We start from the raw sequence: 21,727 nt of genomic DNA, 5'->3' as shown, positions 1-21,727 counted from the left end.
TACCTGCTTAATATAACCTGTTCCATCTCTCCCCCCAACCATTTACCTGTCCCTTTTGAATGAGATATACTAGGTGAAGTGACTTACCTACACTGAGACTCCTGGCTTTAGAGGCAAGTTGGAAGCAGAACTCCCAGTTCTGTCCTTTTTTCACCCTCCCATCCTGCCTCTTCCCTTGACTGCCCTGGTACTCAAGACTTTCTTCTGTTGGTGGTGTCATATACTGCATACCTTTCATCCCCCTCTTTCCCACTGGAGCACCAGTGGAAAAGAGGCCTACTGATCCATCCTCTCCTAGGTAATATGGTTGTAAATCAACAAGGGCTTAATGGTAACCATGCCTAACCTCAAAGGTAAGCCTGTGGCAAAGGTTTGTTAAAAGTAAGATATTCTAACCTGCTGGCCCAGATTTAATGGAGACATGTATGACAAGCTATAAAGAAAATTCTTTTCATCTTAATATTTTGTTCCCTAATAGACTTGAACAAACTTTTATATTGACTTACTCAAAAAAAAGATTCAATTTGACCACTTAACAGAGAATAACCACTATGAATGACAAAATCTTAATCTTACCACATTTTAAAATTATGCTTTGAATTGAAAAGGGTTGTAGTCTTCATAGGGCAGTCAGGTGGTGCAGTAGAATACAGTGCCAGGCCTGGAGTCAGGAAAACTCATCTGGCCTCGGATACTTATTAAATATGTGACCCTGGGCAAGTCACTTGACCCTGTTTGCCTCAGTTTCCTCATCTGCAAAATGGACTGGAGAAGGAGATGACAAACCACTCCAATATCTTTGCCAAGAAAATCCCAAATGGGGTCACATGACTGTCAAAAAACTGAACAATAATATAGTCTTCATAGTAGCTCATTGCCAAGGTTTCTCGAGTTGATTATAACTAAAATTATGAACTAATCACAAACCTAAAACAGCATTTACATATCAAGATTTCCATGACAAAGCCTGAGAAAAACAATTCAGGAACTATTCTTTTGATAAAATAAAGATCAAATGCTTAAATAAAGGAGGAAATTTAGAATAAGAATAAATTTAACATATTGGTTTACTTAGAATCTTTGGCTTTAAAAAGCAGAAATGTAGAGCTTTATTATGCAACAGTCTGTTATTAAATTAGGCACCTACTTCTTATCCCCCCCTCCAAGTTCCATAGCACTCCAAAAGAGATGATAAATATCTTTTACTCTAAGCAAATCTAAGGGTTTCTCAGAATCCAGATTTACAAAAATTAAGAGGTGATTATTTGCATCACAAAAGGACATTTTATCAAAAGATTCGCCATGATGTTATTTTACATAACAATCTCCATTTAGTATATTTTAGATATTTATTCCATTTACAAAAATTAAATTTGCAGGCGGTTTTCCCAGCTCATATCCATTGTCCATAAACAAGAAAAAAAATTTGGTTGAGAAACCCTTAGATTGAATACCCTGCCAAGTCTGTGAAGTATAATGGAGCCTTAATAAAGTTGCCCCTGTAGAAATAGCTATGCAGCTAGCTTGATAGCTAGAGTGTCCTTGATAAAAGTATGTGTACACAAATAATTATAAATTATTGAAACATGTAATCCATGTATCCCTGGTTGTTGATTCATGGGTCAAAACTTGGGATTCAAAATGGTAATAAATAAAGATAGAGATAGAGACTCTACTACTCTTTCTGGTAAAATAAAAATTTGTATGATGAGCTAGCCATAAAGGAAACAATTTCTGCCACTGTTCAATATTCATTCAACAAATACTTATTCTTCCCATCTATTTTCTTGTTCACATCTATAATGACTAAGATGCTTGTTACTAAATATGAGTATTCTCTATTCCATTTAATACTGGATGACAGACTGTAGTCCCTTTTTCCTATGCATTTGTGGTCTTTATATGTGATCATTCACTAAAACTGGGGCCTAACAACTTCACAATACCTCCTTTTGCCCTCTGAATTTCAAACATGATTCCAGGATTGACAAGTCTAGACACCCAAAGTCATTAAAATGAGCCCTTAGTTGCATGGTAATTCCTTGATGAGGCTCCATGTCCCAAAAAAATCTCAACTCCCTACTTATTCAGGGTCTACAATGTTTATGACACAGTATTCTAAAACAGAAATGACAATTTCTTTCCTTGAGAAATGTACAAATCAATAGAACCAAGGTATAAGAAGCATTATAAAGCCCTTGTCTTTAATAAATTCCAGTTATGAGAAATCATAGTCTGAAAATGCTTAGCAAATTATTAAAACAAAATATTTTTTTGACTCCTTCAGTTTTGCCTAAACAGATTCTCTATAAAGAAACATTTCACAAAATGGAAATTTAGCTTTTCAGACCCCTTCTTCAAGGACACTACTGTACAGTTTAACAAAACAGAAATGTGCTAAAAAAAAAAAATTGGCTAAAGTAGTTTGGCTTCATCTTTAAGACTCGGTTGTTGCTTCATAATAAAAAACTTTTTTAAAGCTATGTTGTGACAGTGTATAATCACAGCTTGTTTGTTTTAACCCAGCACCTCAGGCCCACTGGGCTAAGATATAAATTCATCTGATCTTGACAATGCACTTATAACCACAAGTCATGAAGAGTTGGTGAATTTTAGTGAGTCTGAGTCACCTCAGTTGAGGCTATTTATCTATGTGGCTGTCCAATTTGATTAATTGCATTCGTGTACTCACATCCATCTCTAAATGGTACGTTGTTATATAGCTGTCATATTTCATACAGATGGATCTCCCTGATGACGAGCCTGATCGATTAAGCAGCCGACTGTTGCAGTATGACCCTGGCCAAGATCAATGGAGGGAGCGGGCCCCGATGAAGTACTCTAAATACCGATTCAGTACTGCTGTAGTCAACAGTGAGATTTATGTTCTGGGTAAGGAGAAAAAGATTTTTTTAACCGATAATATAACCACTTTTTCTTTTCTCTAGCCTTTCGCCCCAGTAAAATGAAAAACTCTCCTTTCCTTTTGTATCATAAGCAAGGACAAGTGGAATTTGTTGTGGTGGCTCTTCTCTTGCTTTCTAGAACCTAGGTAGGTGAAGTTGAATCACTCATATTTATATAGTATATGGTGCCGTAAGGTTTTACAAAGCCCTTTACTGTGTTTTCTCATTTGATAAAAGTCCATTGTCCTAATAAAGGTGATTCCTTTTGTTAATAGTGGTCTTCAATGCCCTAGAAATTATGGAAGTAGATGAGAGAGAGAGAGACAGATAGATAAACAGACCAGACAGAGATACATACTTGGCAATACTAAACTAGGAATGTGTCTTTGTCTAGACTTGTTGTCACTGAAGAGTTGACCACTTAAATTCTTTCATCATTATCTATGCTGATAAGGAAGATCAATAACATAAATAACTGAACCCAGGAACACAGAATGTCAGAGTTGGAAGGGAGAGATTTTTCAGAGTTTTAGAGTCTGATGGGAGCCGAACAGGGGTTCAGAGCTACGAGGGGTGGGGAACCTGTGGCCTTCTAGGTCCGCAAGTGAGGCCCTTTGACTGAATCCAAACTTCATAGAACAAATCCCCTTAATAAAAGGATTTGTTCTATAAAACTTGTACTCAACCAAAAGGCTGTACCCAAGGACCTAGAAGGCCACATGTCACCTCAAGGCTACATTCTACCCACCCCTGATTCTAGACCTAAAGTTCTTAACCTGGGGTCACCAAGAACCTCAGGTTCCACAGATGATTTCAGAATATTCATGAACTTGAATGGCAAATAAATTACATTTTTATTTTCCCTGCCATTTAACTGAACATTAGCATTTCCTTCAATTATTTAAAAACATTCTGAGAAAATGTTCGTAGGTTTTGCCAGACTATGAAGGGATCCATGGCACAGAAAGGACAAAGAGGGTTAAGAACTCTGATCCCAACCAAGTCCTGAAAGGAATTCCTATTATGACATGCCCAACATGTGATCATCCAGCCTCTGCTTTGAGATCTCCAATGAGAAGGACCCCAATACCTCCTGAGACAGCCCATTCCACCTCTAGGAAACTCAAATTGTTAGAAAGTTTTTCCAGACATCACACTTAAATTTGTCTTTTTGTGACTTCCACTCACTGCTCCTTGTTCTGTCCACTGGGTCCAAACATAACAAGGCTATTCCACTTCCACATGACAGTCTTTCAGATTACTTGATGACAGCTCTCATGACCTCCTTGAGTCTTCCCTTCTCCAGATTAAACATCCCAATACCTTCAGTTGATCCCCAAGTGATGTAATGGAAGATCTTTTCACTATCTCTGGTTGTCCTCCTCAAGGCCCTCCACAGATCATCAATATATTTCCACAGCTGCAGCCCACCAAAACCCTAGAATTTTTCCAAACTGCCATTTAACCATACTTCCCTGAACTTGTACTTTTGAATTCAAGCTTTTAAACTCAAGTGTAAGACTTTGCATTAATCCCTACCATGTTTTATTTTATCAGATTTAGCCTAATGTTCTAGCCTTTCAAGATTTCTTAGGATCTTGACTCTGACACTCAGTGTGTTGGCTATCCCTCCCAGCTCTGAGTCACTTACAAATTTAATAAGCACACTACCTATACCATTATCTGAGTCCCTGATAAAAAAAAAAAAATGTCAAAGGCCAAGCACAGCATCTTTGGGGCACTCCAGTAGAGACCATATTCCAAATAGACACCAGACTCTTTGGATCTGGCAGTTCAGACAGTTCTAAATGACCTGTATTGTTGTTTGACCCCAATCTTTTCCACAAGAGTAGCTTGAGAAACATTGTCAGAAGCTTTGCTGAAATCTAGGTAAACTACATCTGCAGCATTCCACTGGTCTAACTGCCTAGTCATCTTGTTGCTGTTGTTGTTAATGAAATTAGTCTGGCATGTCCTGCTCTTGAGGAAACTGTGCTGGCTCATTATGATCACTACTTCCTTTTTTTAAAATTAAATTTCATTTTTATTTTCATGAAGATACGCCTTCTCTCTTTCCCACCTCCCCCTCCCCACACTGAGAAAGCAGGAAAAACAAAATCCCTATTACAAATAAGTCTAGTCAAACAAAACAAAGTCCTGCATTGTCTGTATCCAAATATATATATATATACATACATGTATGCATATGTATATATACTACATACAAATATATATCTATATACACATACACACACGCACACACATACACACATTTAGGATTGTGTTAGTATTGTTATATATGAGTATATATGTATGTATATGTATATACACACACATACATATACATTTAGGGTTGTGTTAGTATTGTTATATTTGAGTGTGTATATATGTATGTATGTATGTATGTATACACACATATATAGAATGTTTTGTATGCGCGTGTGTGTGTATATATATATATAGATATATGTGTGTGTGTGTGTGTGTATGTAGCAGCAAGCACCCTAGGAAACCCAGGGTGGCTGCTAGTACAGATTCCTAGGTCTACTTTTCTAAAGGAAAGCAACTCAAAATGGATTAACAATCTTACTTTAATCAACCAAACATATATCATTTACCTAGTTCAGGGGGAAAAGTCAGCACCTTGAACTTCAGAGAATATAAACAGAAGTTACAACAGAAAATAACACAACCAGCAGACAGGCTTCCAGCTGTCTGACCATTACATCCATACCTAGTCAGTTACCAGAGAGGGAAGCACCAACATCTGGGTTTTCAAAGCCGCGGGGCTCAACGGCTGCCTGGAGTCTCATCTGGCCACATCACACAACTCTTCCCAAAGTGAGCCCCAAAGCAAAGCCTCACCTCAGGGTATATATAGCCTTATCCTGGGTCAGAGATCATCACAACCCTCTTGACCCGCTGCCCAATCACAAAGTAACAAGGTGTGGGCATTCCTGAGAAGCAAGTCTCCTGCCACAGGCTCCATGTGACCACATACAGCCTATTAAGGGGCAAAGTATATTTTCAAATCAGGAAAGGTTCTCAGAGTCACTTAAGCCTATCAAGGGGCCAAGGGGCAGGGAAAATCTTCAGATTCCATTGTCATACAGTGTATACATATATATGTATGTGTACACACACAAACATACACACGCACACATTTAGGGTTGTGTTAGTATGTGTCCAGTGCTCTATACACTGTATCACCTAGCTACCTCCCATTAGGCATTTTTGTGAGTGAGTGGGTCCAGTGTAAATGTCTTTCTCCTTAACAGAAATACCAAGAGCTAAAGAAGAATTTCTGCTTCTCTCTTGTCATTTTTCATTGTCCCATCTACCCCAAGTAGTCTTACTGAATCTTCTTTAATCCTCCTCTTTCCCCCAGTATTTCTTAAAAATGATCCGATCCTTTTGGTGTCCTTCACTTTTCTCAGCTGTGATGACTCCAAGTACTATTTTTCCAGACATATATACCATGATTTTCTATTCATCTTCCATTTCCTGACCTTGCTTCAACCTCTGCACATGTTTTTAAAACCTGAATTGGTTGGCAAGTTTCCCGTGTGTCCATTTTGATCTTTTCAGACAACTCCTGTTTTTCCTCTAAAATTGTCTTCATGATGTTATTCTTGAAAGTTTTCCATCTCTCCTGGACTGACTGCTTCCATAGAGTTTTCATCCAGGGGATCCTACTTATATTTCCTCTGAACAATTTGAAGTCTGCTTTTCCAAAATCTTGGGTATATGTCAGACTATGCCTAGCTTTCCACTCTTCTATCACAAATTCTAGGAAGGGAATGATCACTTTTTCCCAAGGTTCCCATTGTTTCCATCCCAGCAACCAATTCTTCCTTCATGAGGATCAGTTTCAATATAGTTCCTCTTGGTTTCTCCAACTTTTGGACCTGGTCCGATCCACACACACCACAAGAGAATATCCACACTGAAATATAATGAACATTCAGGCATCCAGCCTTAGAATCCATCATCCTCTGATGCAATCCATTCTGTTTTTGGATGACTTTTATCAACAGGAAATTTTTCCTGACATTAAACCTGTATCTGCCACTTTGCACCATCTACCTATTATTACTAGTTCTGTTCTCAAGGTGCCAGACAGATCAAGTCTTACACTCTTTCTACATAAGAGTCATTTAAATACTTGAAGAGAGCTAGCTATCACATCATCCCTGGTTTTATATTATCTGAGCAGCTCAGCTATGATATATTGAGGCTCCATTAAGAGAAGAAGAGGTTTCAGGAATAAGAATATGGTCCCATTATACTCCACCCTGATTATACCACCTATGGAGTGATGTGTTTAATTTTGGGCAGCACAGTTTAGGAAGGGCATTGACAAATTGGAGAGTGCCTAGGGAAGGACAGCCAGTATGGTTCAGGCCTTGACTCTGACCTTTGAGGGTCAGATGGAAGAACTGGGAATGTTTAGTCTGGAGAAGATGAGTGAATTTTTCCATTCCCTTTTCCTTTTTTCCTTTCCTTTTTACTATCATTGACAGTTTTCAGCTTAGAGTGAAGAGACAGATGCACTTAAATATTAAAAGATATTTTATGATTTTTGAAAGCAGAGTACAAATATGTTCCTGCATAACTCATGGCTATTTCTGTCAGCAACCTTGCTTTTAATTTAAAAATTAAAATTATTCGTGTAATCAATACTTTTTACCTTGAAATGGTGTGTTTTTTTTTTTTTGCCTTTTGGAGGGCAATTGGGGTTAAGTAACTTGCCCAAGGTTACACAGCTTGTTTTTTTTGTGTGGGTGTTAAGTGTCTGAGGCCAGAACCGAACTCGGGTCCTCCTGACTCTGGGGCCGGTGCGAAATGGTGTGTTATTATGGCCTCTGATGATGCAGCAGCAGAAATTAAATGAATGAAGACTGACTTCTCAAAGTAGACTGACGCAATGAACCTTATTAAGGATTGGAGGAATCATAGGGGTAAATTATTAGATAGTGACAGAATGAGAATTCCCCAAAGATCCCATTCAGCCTTAATGGAAAAAGATAGATTAAAAAAAAACAATTCTGTGGGTAAGGAAATGTTTTGGATTCCCCTTTTAGTGCCTTAATTTCTATAACATTATAACACATCTCTCAACTTTGATTTACATAAGTGATAAATCTATATGTTGTAATCTGTGTCTGCCAATGGTCCAAGCCATGTCTTTAATTGGTTCATTATATTAAGTTTTTGAGGCGCTATGTACTCAAGACTGTACTAAGTGCAGTAGAATGACAAAAAAACCTTGTCAAAATGCTTAAAATACTTTTGGAGAGACTAGACTCCCATACTTGAAGGAGAATAAAATGAGTTAATATGTAATAAAGTAAAAACTTGAATATGGTCAATTACCAAAATTCATTGTACAGCCAGGTAATAAGGGCTCTAAAAGGTTATCAGAAAGGGAAAATATTGATATTAACTGTAGTTATTAGATAAGATGTCATAAAGGGAATAAGATCTGAGATGACCCTTGGACATGTAGGGCCAGGGAACAGCTTGAGCAAAGCTGTAATGGCAGGAGTAAGTATGGTAACTGGAGGAAACAGTGAGAAAACTAACTTAACTGAAATGGCCAGCTTACCCCAACATGGTAGAGTGAAATATGAGACCTAGCAAGAAACAACCAGTCTAACCACACATTCATTAAAAAAAGAGGCAAATCCTAAATCCGCAGGCTTAGAAATGAACTTGAGATCCATTATTTAATTATCTGCATGTTTGCTTTTTTAACACTGGATCATTTTTAGAAGGCAATGAAATACAGTGGGAAATAGGCTAGATTTGAAGTTAGAAAACCCAATTCTCATTTGACAAGGTTGATCAAAACCTTGCTGCCCTCTCCTCGCTGAGTCTTTATGATACTTTTCTCTCTGGGTGGTCCTACTGCTACCCTGACTCTCCCTTCTAAGTCGTCTTTGCTAGTCCATCATCCATATCATGCCCACTAACTGTGGGTGTTTCCCAAGGCTCTGTCCCTCTTCTAGCCTCTCAGTCCTGGTGACTTCATTGACTCCCTTGAGATTAATTATCATTTATGTGTATCCTAAATCTAGATATCCAGCCCTAATTACTGTCCTGAGCTTCAATCACTTTTATTTTTCATTTTTATTTCACTTATATTATTCAGTCACACTAATCTTTAGTTACCTATTAGATAGTTCAAACTGGATATACAGTAGGCATCTCAAACTTCACACTTGCAAAACCAAAGTCATTATTTTTGCTTGCCAAATCCACCCCTCTACTGAACTACACTATTTCTTTCAATCATCAATCACTATACTTCCAGTAACTCTGGGTTCTCAGATCTTCACATTTCTGACATATCCAATTAGTTGCCAAATTGTGATATGTTTCACTTCCAGACCATCTCTTGCATCTATCCCTTCTGTGCACACATACTGGCACTACCCTAGTTGAGGTACTTGTCCCCTTTCCTTAGACAATTACTTCCTAATTGGTCTCTCCCCTATGCAATCCATCTCATGGCTAACCAAGTGATTTTCCTAAAAAGAAGGTCTAATTGCTTGACTTCCCTACTCAATAAACTCCAATGCTCCCTATTAACTCTAGAACTAAATATATAAGCTCCTTTGTTTGGCTTTTAAAGGCCTTCACAAGTCTGGTGCCAAACTACTCTTTCAATGTATTTATATATGACTGCCCTTCCCATACTCTTTAACAGTCCAGCCAAATCAGCCTTCCCCACAACAATCCATCTCCTATCCCTGTGTCTTTACACTGGCTGTTCTCCATCCCTAGAATGGACTGACTCCTCACTTCCACCTTGCTGGATTCTTTCAAAAGTCTGCTCAAGCAGCACTTTCTATATAAAACCTATCCTCTGTCCCCTACTCTCACAGCTTTGGTTGTTGGTGCTGAGTTCTGACTCTTTGTGGCCTTGTGGCATACTCATTCTGTCCATGTAGTTTTCTAAGCAAAGATATTTGCCATTTCCTTCTCCAGTGGATTTAGGCAAACAGAAGTTAAGTGACTTGCCCAGGGTCCCACAGCTAGTTAGTATCTGAGGCTGGATTTGAACTCAGGTCTCCCTGACTCCAGGCCCAGTGCTTTGTGCACTATCGCACCACCTAGGCACCTCCTACTATCCTCTACTGCTATCCCCCCTTTGAAAAATTTATCTTAAATATATTACTTTATTTTGTGTATATTTTAAATTTATTTATTTATATGTAGTTTTATATTGTCTTCCCTGAACAGATGTAAGTTCTTTGAGGGGAAGAGCTGTTTCATTATTGTATTAAAATTCCTGGAATCTTTAGTAGCCCAGTGCCCCCGATATGTAGTGGTAAGTGCTTACTTGATGTTTATTAATTGATCTAGGTGTGAATCCCATCCACTGCCTATGTGACTGGGCAAGTCACTTCCCTTTCCAAGCTCAACTACTCATCTATAAAATGTGAGAGTTGAAGGAGATGGCCTTTTAAGGTTTCTTCTATGATCCAGTGAAATTAGGAATTAACAGTGTAGAAAAAAAAACTTGAGAACAAAGGAGGCTCTTACAACAATTAAACAAAATAGAAACTTTCATAAAGTTTGAGTTGATACCACATGGAGACGTGGGGCCTCCTGAAGGGAAGGACAGAGCGGAGCTGGACTTGCAGTTTGGCTTCCACAAGGCCAAAAGACTAACTCATCCTAGAGAAAGTGGTTGTTGTTTGTCCATGACATTAGGAAGGTGATGCTGTGACTTGCAAGTGAATTGGATTTCAGTGAGGGAGGACTGTGCAAAGTCACCAGCCTCACTCTCTCCTCCAGAGCCATCTGGGTCCAGCGGCAAGATATAGATCAGGACAACTGGAGGTGGCCCTCTCCTACAGAAAGAGACTAGAATGGAATCTGTCACCACTTTACGCCACTCATTTTTTGCCATCATGGGCATTGCCCTGGTTCTGTCTATAAAATACAGAGCAAAAGGGCAAGAATACAGCCAGTGTCCATTGTAACCACTCTGAAGTGGCAGGAATCCCTGCTCTACCTCTACACATTTTAAGAAGCCTAGAGCCACTGAGGATTTCTGTTTCATTTGGGGATTTCAATTACTATTCTGAGATTCCTTCATCACCAGTGCCCTTTAAATGAGTTCTGTCACTACAAAGGATCATAGATTTTGAGCCAGAAGGGCTCTTGGAGGACATGTGGTGCCACCCCATCATTTTATAGTGAGGAAACTGAGGCCCAGAGAGGTGAAGAAGGGATTTGCCCAAGATCATCCAGTACTAAGTGACAGCCAGATTCCAAACTGCCTCCTTTGATTATAAGCAAGTGCTGTTTCCAATATGCTGTGCTCCTCATGTCCCTGACAAGAACTCTGTCACTTGTACACTAGCAGTAAGCCAGACTTATAAGTCTTTCGGTTTCTGGTCATGTAACCCTAACTGAGAGACAGAAGACTTCATGGTTAAGCCAGGTCTTTAATCGGTTCTTAGAATTCAGGGGTTGATTACCCAATTTGTAGATTTAAGCTCCTTTGCTTTCCTCCCCTGCTTACCTGTCATTTCACTTAGTAACAAGGGAAATTAAAGAATCTAAAATTCAGATTATCCAATGTTTTTTTGTGTACCTGTTTTTCAGTAGATCTGGTAGAAGTGTTGGCTGGAGAAAGGTATTCAACTATTAGCTAAAATGGGAATTTGGATAAGGTATTGAGTTCTGGTATCTCTATTTTGTTCCCTTTCCCCTGGTTAGCCTGAGAAATTAATAGTTGACTTTATAGTTCTAGCTTTTTAGTTTAAACGAGGGCATGAGAGCCTATGATATTGTAGCTGAATGTTAGCCTCACAGCCAGGAAGATCTGGGTTGGTCCAAGCCCTACCTGTGGCATATAGCTTCTGTCTGACCCTGAGTAGGTCATTTACCTCTCTGTATTCCAGTTTAAGATTATGTGGTACAAAAAAGACGTCCACCTGCATTTGCAGAAGAAAATTTCTCTTCTAGGAATTCCCCATACTAATGAAATCCTAGGTCTATATCCCTATCCCCTATGTGTTGCCACATTAATTTTTATTTTTTTTTATTTCATCATTGGTCATATGATGATAATATAGTAATATGAAAATCATGAATAGTTACAATCCATATTTTAAAAATTGAGTTACAAAACATGTCATTGGAACAGAAGGACAGAAATGTTCTCTATGCTGTGAGGGCTTAATTGGGATGGGAAAAAAGCACACAAATGACTGGAAGAAAACAGTATTAAAATTCAAAATTAGTCCTGTGTAGGAAGTGGGAAAAAGGAGGCAGCAAGAGCCTAGAAAGCTTGAGGAGAAGATGCATCAGGAGATGTGTGAATGAAAGCAGTCCTCAGAGAAATGGAAGAGCAAGAAGGGGCAACAGTTACTTTCTGAGAAATGAGAATTGACATATATATAGTCAAATGATTAATTCAATGAAAAAATACAAATTTTAGTATTGGGGCTACAATTCAAGAGGGAGATTCTGGTATGGAAATGTGATGAGCAGATATTGTCTTAAGTTATAAGAGGGAAATTGAAATGGGGTATAGAATAAGCTTGATGACATAGTGAAGAGAAGGCTGTACTTGGTTCTAGGAGGACCTGAGTGAATATCCTGCCTCAAATGCTTACCAGCTATGGTAAGCTTTGTCTACCCTTGGTAGACAAGACATTGAGCCACTCTTAGCCACCATTTTCTCAGCTTTAAAATGACGATCTTTAAAAAAATAAAATAAAATAAAATGAGGGTCATGATAACTTCTGCCTCATAGAGTTGTTAACATAGAGTTAAGAATCAAATGAGATAACACATAAAGCTCTTTGTTAACCTTGAAGTGCTATATGTTGTTGTTGTTGAGTCATTTTTCAGTTGTGTCTGACTTTTCATGACCCCATTTGGGGTTTTCTTGGCAAAGATACTAGAGTGATTTGCCATTTTCTTCTCCAATTCATTTTACAGATGAGGAAACTGAGGCAAACGGGGTTAAGTGACTTGCCCAAGGTCACATTGCTACTAAGAGTCAGAGGCTAAATTTGAACTCAGAAAGATGAGTCTCCCTAATTCCCAGCACTCTATCCATTGTACCATTTAGCTTCCCAAAGTGCCAAATAAATTTTAGCTATTATGATACACTAATTCCAAGACAGCTCTACATTCAAATTGCTTATTATGCAGTCTGTACTTCATTCAACACTTCTTTAATTTTTAATTTTCATTTTGCTTTTACTTCACTTTTATTTCCAAAGACATCCCTTTCCCTTCTCCAACCCAGAGAGCAATCCTTTGTCACAAAGAATTTTTAAAAGGAGGAAAAAAGCAGTTCAGTAAAACTGACCAATATAACCAGCAAACAAGACTAACTTGGAATATGCCGCATAAACATAAATTTAAAAATAGAAATTGAGTTTATATTTTATACTAGAAGCATAGAGAGTCAAATGGTAAGATATGCACTTAAGGGAAATTGCTTTGGCAACTGTATGTGATATGGCCTGGAATACAGAGAAATGTAAGTCAGGGAGAGTAATAGGAGGTCATTGTCATAATCCAGGTGAGAGGTGATGAGGACCTGAACTAAGACAGCAGCTGTTTGAATGGAGAGAAAGGGCTGGATGCAAGAGATGTTGAGGAAGCAGAAACATCGAGATTTGGCAACTCACTAGATAAGAGGAGGAGATTGGAAAGTCTAAGAGAGTGCCAAGATTATGAATCTAAGACATTGGAGGATGATGGTGCCTTCGGTAGAAATAGGGAAGTTTGAAAAGAGGGGAGAGTTTAAGAGGAAAAACAATAAATTCAGTTTTAAACATGTTGAATTTGAGATCTCTTTGGACATCGTTTGAAATGTCCAATTGTCAACAGTCAAGTTAAGCTCAAGGAAGATATTGGATAGATATAGCTATAGATACAGAAACACAGAGACATAGATACATATATTTTAAAAATCTATGAGTCATTTGCATAAATATGATTGTTAAATCTATGAGATGTCATGAGTTTATCAAGAAAATATATAGAGGTAGAAGAGATGAAGGCCTAGGACAGAACCATGTAGACCACTCACAGTTAGGAGGTATAATATGGATGATGAACCAGCAAAGGAAATTTAGAAGGAAGAAGAGAAGGAGAGAGTAATATCACACAACCCAGGGGAGGAAAAAGTGTCTAGGAGAGGGTAGTCAACAGCATCAAGTACAGCAAATAGGTCAAGAAAGGTTGGGACTGAGAAAATACTGTCAGATTTGGTGCCTGAGACTACCTAGTACCTTTGGAGAGCACATTTGCAGTTGAGTGAAGACATTAGAAGCCAGATTGCAAAGTATTAAGAAGTAAGAGGTAAGAAAGTGGAGGCAGGGGAGGCCAGGTAGCACAGCGAGTAAGAGCACTGTCCCCAGTGTCGGGATAACCTGGGGATCGAATCCAGGCTCAGACACTTAGCACCCACACAGAAACACCTGGCCGTGTAACCTTGAGCAAGTTACTTAACCCCAATTGCCTAAAAAAATAAAATAAAAAAAAAGAAAGTGGAGGCAACAATTGTAGACAGATTTTTCAAAGGGTTGGACCAAGAAGGGTTGGAGAGATATGAGGCAACAGCATGTGGGAATGGTAAAGCCTAGTGATGGGTTTTCAAGGATGGGGGAGGCTTGGGCATGTTTGAACGCAGTAGAGAAGAAACCAGTTGATAAGGAGTTGGAGATAGTTGAGTATACAATTCTCTGGAAAGACTGGAAGGGAAAGGATTAAGTGCACCTGTAGAGGGGTTGGTCTTGAGGAGGGAAGGAAAGGGCCACCTCTTTGTTAGAGTCTGGGGGGATGAAAGGAGAGTGTGGGAGAAGATGGAAGAGATTTTGAGATGAAGAGAATGGGAAAGAGGGAGTTCATTTTGAATGCCCTCAATTTTTTCAGGGAAGAAAGAGACAAGATTCTCAGTTAAAAGAGTGGGGAGAGAAGGGAAGAGAAGTTTTAGAATGGCTTCTTAGAGCAGTGAGATTGGAAATAAATTGGGGAGGAATAAAAGGATTACCTTGCTGCTATAAGGATTAATTTGAGATTGGATAACATGAATGTATAATGTGTTCAGTCAGCAAAGTTATAAGACCTCCTCTGACTTCATTCAGCAAATAATGAATTAGAGAAAATGAGAGACAGATGGTAGAAGCAAATGAGAGCTAAGGTTTGGTAAGAAAAGAGTAGTGGGATAAAGACAGGCAGGGATAAGAGATTAAAAAACAAAGATGGTGTCAAGTTGAAGCAGCAATCGGGTTGAGGTTTAAAAGAGAAGAAAATGAAGTCAAGGCTAATGACCTGAGAAAGTACTAAGGGATGAAGGGAATGGAGGGCTTGATGAGAATGAAGAACAGCTGTAGGAAAGGTAAAGCCTAGGGAGAGATGGCATGATAGGAGATTATAATCAGACAGGAGAATGCCAGAGTTTCTCATTGGAAAAATGGAAAGCTTGTGTGTACTAGCAAGCTCTAGTGTGTGACTAGCTGGGGCAAAGTGAAGAAATAGGTAACGGGATTTAAAGAATTGGAGGTTAGGGAGTTTGATATTAAGGTCCTTTAATTTAAGAGAAGGAGTTAGGAGAAGAAGGTGGCAAACCCAGTGCTGAACTCCTTGAAAAAGGAGGGAGAATGACCTGATGATCAGGAGGCTGTAGCTACCATAATTTTGACCAGGTGGAAAATTTTAATAGAGTGAACTTCAGAAAAGGAAAGAATGTTGAGTGGAGGAGGGAAAGGGAGAACCTGGAAGTGACCCCTCCAGGCCCAGTGTGGGGGCTGGGAGGTTCAGTTAGTGATAAAAAGGAGCCAATGGTGCACAGTTCTCAAAGAGGAATCAGGGCTGAGTGAGGGCTAATAGATAGGAAAAGGTCTAGGATGAAGGGGAGATTTTCGCCATGGAACAGGAACTTCAGAGGGCACAATGGAAGGAGTGGGCAGGTTTGGAGTGCAGCCTGAGTGACGTCCGTTTGGGAGGGGGCAGTAGGGATGAGTGAACATATGGAGGAGGCAGGAAGCAATTTTCTCCAAAATGACCAGTGGTTTATTAATTACTTGGTTAGGGAGAGAGACAGGAAAAGCTACAGGGGTAATAACTACCAATAGGGAGAAAAACTCACAGTCTCCAGGGAGTGTTGCAGAGAGAACTGAGGCTGGAGAAGAGAAGAGTTGGTCCCCCTACCAGAGGGCGCTGGTTGTGGGACAGCCTCAGGTCAGGGTTCCTCTTGGAGCAGTGCAGATGTCCCAGATCTGCTCCTCCAAGGTGACAGACAAGCAAAGGGAAGAGAAGGCGTGGCATTGAGAGGTGGACAGCAATGCCCCACTGCAGAGGGAGCTGGTTGGCTTCTCAGCCCAGCTCTGATCATCAACTCTCTGCTAAATATAGCCTTGGAGGACTGTCTGAGGCTCTGAGAGGTGGCATGACTTGCCCAGGGTCACACAACCAGTATCTACCCAGGGGCAGTTTGTTAATCCAAACACTCCTGACTCCAAGGCTAGCTTTCTAGTCACTCTGAGACACTGCCTTCCTATAAGGAAGCGTAAATTATTGTAACATTAAAATACTGAGGACTGACCACTATTAAAATTGGTCCCCACTCAAACATCTTCCTCCCTCAGAACTAGCTGCTCAGTCTCCAAATGATTATCAATTCACTGCAAAAAGAATGATTTGTATATCAAAGAATTAAGAGAGGCCCTTGAGAAAACTGATGGAGCTTTCTGATACATATATACATGTACATATATATGCATATATACATATATATTAACAATGACTGTCTTTGTGACTAAGCTGCAAAAATCAAGCATAAAATTCAAAATATATCAGGCCATCATGAAACATGGAAGCATTGGAAACATTTTGCCAAAATGATCAACAACTTTGTTTTTTTTTGTTCACTCTAAAAATTAGCACATAGTTGGGATTTTAACCTATGTTTTCTTAAATATAAGTGTAGGGGTGGGGTTGATTGAGAAAATTAATCATTTCACTCCACTTAAAGTGATAAGTTTCTAACAATATCCTTAACAAGGTGAGAACAAGTCTCAATCACCCAATCAAATAGTTTAGTTAAGTGAAAGGTTCTTGAATGACTGGGAGTGATCTTTGAGAGAAGGAAAGTTAGGATTAGTGAAGAAAATTTAGTCATGCCCTGTGGCCCATCAACAAAATGGAAGACCAGTTCAGAACCCAAATTATTTAAACTGAAGATTTGAATTCCACTGAGCAGGGAATGAAAGTATTCCAACTAAAGCCCCAGAGGAGTCTCTTGGGGGAGAGGGAAGCACTTCAGGTGGGCCTGGATCTCCCCAACCATCCCTGACCTTGGCCAGAGGACCCCCACAATGTAATATATACGAACTCCCACTTTCCACTGAGAAGCCCACCGAGGATGGTTATTATACACCTCAGGGTTCTAGGAGTAGACCTAAGGGGTTGAGAATTATCTTTCTAAGTACTGTCCACTCAGCCCCCGTTTTAGTATGTTTCCCACCATGATTGTCGGCTGAGTCAGTCAGCCTTAAGCAGCTATTGGGGCTATTTTATTAAGATGGGCCAATAAGAAAAGTTGATACTTCAAAGTTTGCAAGATCCTCCAGCTATGGTTGGGGGAAAGGCCAAGTGCTCCCTTTCTCTGCAAGAGATTTCTTCCCAGGGGGTTTGACCAAAAAGCTCTCCCCTCATTCCCCTCATCACTGGAATGCAACTCTCCTCCAGATGCTCAAATAACTTGGGTTCTGAACTCTTCTGTTTTATAGATGACCCACAGGTCATGACTCAATTACTCAATTTCCTCGGCTAATCTGAAAATGCTTCTTAACAGTGGCCATTCCAGGACTATTTTTCACTTTCCCTAAATTGTTTGGTTGATTGAGATTAGTTCTCATCTGGTTAAGATATAAGGATATCTTACCCTTTAGTTTAAGTGAGATTAGTAAATTGATTTCTTCAATTAGCTGCACCTGTACATAAGATAAAACAAACTTTCCAGATTTTTATTTCATTGTTCCAAGATAAAAATCTCAAACATTTTTTCTCCATTTACTATGAAATGTTGGTTTCCATTTTAAGGAGATTCACTTTGTGACTTTTTCTCATGCCATAAACTAATCTTTGGCACAAGAAATATCCTCTATTATAATTATATGTCCATGTCTTATTAAAGAGTATACTGAACATAATTGAACTTTTTCTTGATGATTCAGATTCTTATGAGTATCAATTACTGTTCTGTGCTGAAATACAATGGTCTTGTAAGCTATTGAAACTTGTTCAAGGCTATTCATTCAGATTCACCTAAATGGCCCCAAATTTCCAGACTTTAATAATCTTCCCTCTTTTCCCTTTGTGATCAGCTATTGCTTTTCCACTTCTGTCCGAAGTCAGTGTGGCCTTTATACACAATTCTAACTCAGTAGACTCTGGTTAAGGGCCTGAAGGTGGCAATAGCTTTCCTTCCCAGTTAAGTGAGCTTTGTGACAGCTATGTTGCTCAGGGTCCTTTTTTTCCATTTATTCTGGGATTTAGGGCAGTGTTCTGGATGGAGGAGATTACTGGAAGTCTGGCCTCCATGTACTGAAAGGTAGTTGTTACTGTGAATTTTATTGGTGCCATAAGTACCCAAGAGCATTTAATATATCTAACCTATTACCAGGAAGTGATTTAGGCTCCAAAGAGAATCTCTATCACTTAATTAATGTCAATTGTTTAGTCTACATGCTTATAATCCTCCTTTCAGCAGTGTAGAGTGCAGCCTGAATAACCTTGGGAGAATAATAACTTGGGAGAATCACAAAAAGAAAGGGCCTCATTCTGCAGGAAAACATGTTTGTTTTATAATTAACAAAGGATTCCTTTCTAAAAGTTTTTTTTTTCTTTTTGAGCACTCAGAATTTGAACTTATACCAAGCATTCAGGCCAACTTGGCACTTCAAAAAAAGTATAGTCATCCTACTGACCAAGCTTCCTGGTATATAAACATCCAGGAGCTATCTTAATGTATTCAATTAACTTGTGTCTATTTGCAGGTTGGGGAAGAACTTATCTAACATAATAAACACTCATTTGATCACTCAATTATTCAACAAATGTCCATTGAGCACCCACTGTGAGTTAATGTGCACTCACTCTGCCAACCTATAGTTACACAAGTCTGATTTCCCCACTGGAATGAGATGTCCAGTACCACTAGAAGCATCTTTGTTTAAAGTTGTTCACGAGAGAGTTCCATAAATTCTGAGTACCTTGCCGTTCCATCATGGTGCCTAGCATGTCTCATAAAATCTCCAACAACTAGAGAAGTTCATTTTGCTACTTCTCTCTATTCTTCCTGATTAAGTGCATTTTCATTTTACAGTAACAATAACAGGGCTAAAAGACAGCACCATTCAGTGTGGACATTAGTGGGAAGTGGCCTGGAAGCTCCTTACCTTTTTCAGGCACACCCGTTCTGAGTTGAGAGAGGAAGGGAAAGGCATGAAGCTTATAGGAGCTACTGGTGACTAGGTCTTACTCAGGGATTCTTAGCTCTATCTTGGAGCACTGTCAACAGTTCCTTTGATACTCTTCTACAGATGCTGGTGACCCTCATTTGGCTGACGTCTTAGGTAGGTACCACCCTACTATAACATCATATTTCCTCTCTTCTATTTTTCTTTCCTTAGAGAGGACATTTACTCTACCTTGTCACAGCCTGAAAATTAATTTGTAGCATTGAAGAAAATGCTAAAAATAATGTTTAACATTGATCTTAATTTTTTTACCTTGTATATATTCTTTAAAAAGTAAAATTTCCATTTGAACCTGACTTCCACAATTAGCAAAAAACATTGACCTTAGACAAATTCTGAGCCATGTTTTTAGTTGTGTAAAGTTGGTTTCTGAGAATGTGTTGGCAAAGATACTTCCTATGAAGAATTTGAATTTAGGTGAAAATAGCTTCTGGAATCATGGCAAGCTAGCTGAAGGCATATCTTTATTGGCAGATGTTGAATAATCTAGCCTGAAAATCTTAAATATAAATAAGATGTAATTTGGGGCTAGAAATGAGGAACCTGCAAACTTGAGGCCACATCTGGCCTTCTAAGTCCTTGGGTACAGCATTTTGACTGAATCCAAGTTTTACAGAACAGATCCTTTTAAGGGGATTTGTTCTGTGAAGTTTAGATTCAGTCAAAGGGCCCCAGTGGAGGACCTAGAAGGCCACATGTGGCCTCGAGGCCACAGGTTCCCCACCCCTGGGCTAGATCATGTAGTTAAGCAATTCCATTATTCATATAACTGGTTACACCCCTATTTCATTAGTTTTATTTTATTAGTACATGGGAAGTGACTGTCCTGGTAGTTAATTTCCTGGAGACTTTAAGAATACTTAAATACAGCATATATAGTCCTTCTACGTAAGCAAATACTCAGATACCCTTACCTAAGGCTCACATCCCTTTCTTCTACTTACAGTTGAGTGATCTTAGCTCTTTTTCAGAATATTTTCCCAGGAACATAACTATATTTGTTAAGAAGTGCAAGAAAGAGTGGTATTGTGTCCTTAATGACAGAACCAATTGAGATACTTTTGGAAAGGAACCAGATGGAAGGGTTTCGTTTAAGGTCATGCATTTTAATATGTTTTAAAAAGAAGTCCTTTTCATTGAAGACTGTGAAAACTCATTATAAGTAATAGTTAAACTACCATAACAAAAAAATAACACCACTCCTTCTAATCTTCTAAAGCATTTTCAAAAGAACTACAGCTCACAAAATGTAGGTCAAACATATGAGGTATTATATCACTGTGAAAATATTAACTGTGTTTTTGTAAATAAAGTATAAGAATAAATCCAATGGGAAAATCTATTAATAATGATAGAATCTCAGTTTGTGCTTGCTGTCCTATCCCAACTCATTAAAACTTAGTTCTCCCCTGAGGTTTTATTGGGAGCTTCTTAAATTTTAAGTAGTTAAATGAAATTCAATTAAATTCTGAATGTCTCTATAAAATACTGATCTGAATACGGTACTCAGGGGTCTTGGGATGGGGGACATTTGTATAAGAGAAACTAGGAGAAATCTTAGCTTTCAGACTCTGCATCTGACTAAATGAGCTGGAGAAGGAAATGGCAAACCACTCCAGTATCTTTGCCATAAATTTGAATAAATTGTTTGCTTTTGAAATGAGTGCTTAAGTTCAAATTTTCTTAAGTATTTTTCAAGTGTTTGCTCTGCGCACAAAAAAAAAAAAATTGTTAGGCACTAAAGATACAAAGGCCGAAGGAAAACCTTCTCTACTATGGAGAGCATTGGAGCAGACAGGACCAACTGAGGTAATTTATTAAGGAAGAGAATACTAGTTACTGGAAGTCAGGTGAGGCTTCATAGAGAAGAGGGTATTTCAACAGATCCTTTAAGAAAGATAAGGATTATTCTGACAACTGGAGATGTGCGTGTGCACATCCTATCACTTAGGAATGCACAGAGGCAAGAGATAGACTGTCAAGTTCAGGAAACAGCTAATAGTATTGGAGATTTTTATCAGGTAATTAAATTTATCAAATTCTGTACAGAAATCGCTTCAGTTAGCATGATTGAGTGGATAAAGCACCTGCCTAAGTCCCAGGTCCTGCTTTGTCACTGTGTTTTACCCTGCAGACTCTGCCCCTGGGCCTCAGCTGCCTTCTTTCTCCTTCCTCCAAGCCCCCTTCTCCTACTGGTGACTTCCTACCACCTCCAGTTAAAGGAAGGGCCCAAATCAGGCAAGTTCCATTCTCCTGACTTTACCACCATGCCTTCTGCAGGTACCTCCCCTTTCC

The 21,727-nt window shown here is 38.9% G+C and overlaps 1 protein-coding gene across 1 annotated transcript in view; it reads left to right on the top strand.

Moving 5' to 3' along the window:
- Window positions 1-21,727, top strand: part of KBTBD12 (kelch repeat and BTB domain containing 12) — a 79,894-nt gene that overhangs the window by 21,953 nt on the left and 36,214 nt on the right. The window contains exon 4 of the mRNA XM_069083820.1: window positions 2,742-2,892. Within this exon, the coding sequence (XP_068939921.1) occupies window positions 2,742-2,892 (151 nt within the window). The remainder of the gene's footprint in view (window positions 1-2,741; window positions 2,893-21,727) is intronic.

The sequence above is a fragment of the Petaurus breviceps genome, unplaced genomic scaffold, assembly GCF_028583685.1.
Source record: "Petaurus breviceps papuanus isolate PSGF00001 unplaced genomic scaffold, PetGlider_PUasm1.0 174, whole genome shotgun sequence".
Classification (NCBI taxonomy): Eukaryota; Metazoa; Chordata; class Mammalia; order Diprotodontia; family Petauridae; genus Petaurus; species Petaurus breviceps.
This window is presented reverse-complemented; position numbering and strand designations above follow the sequence as displayed.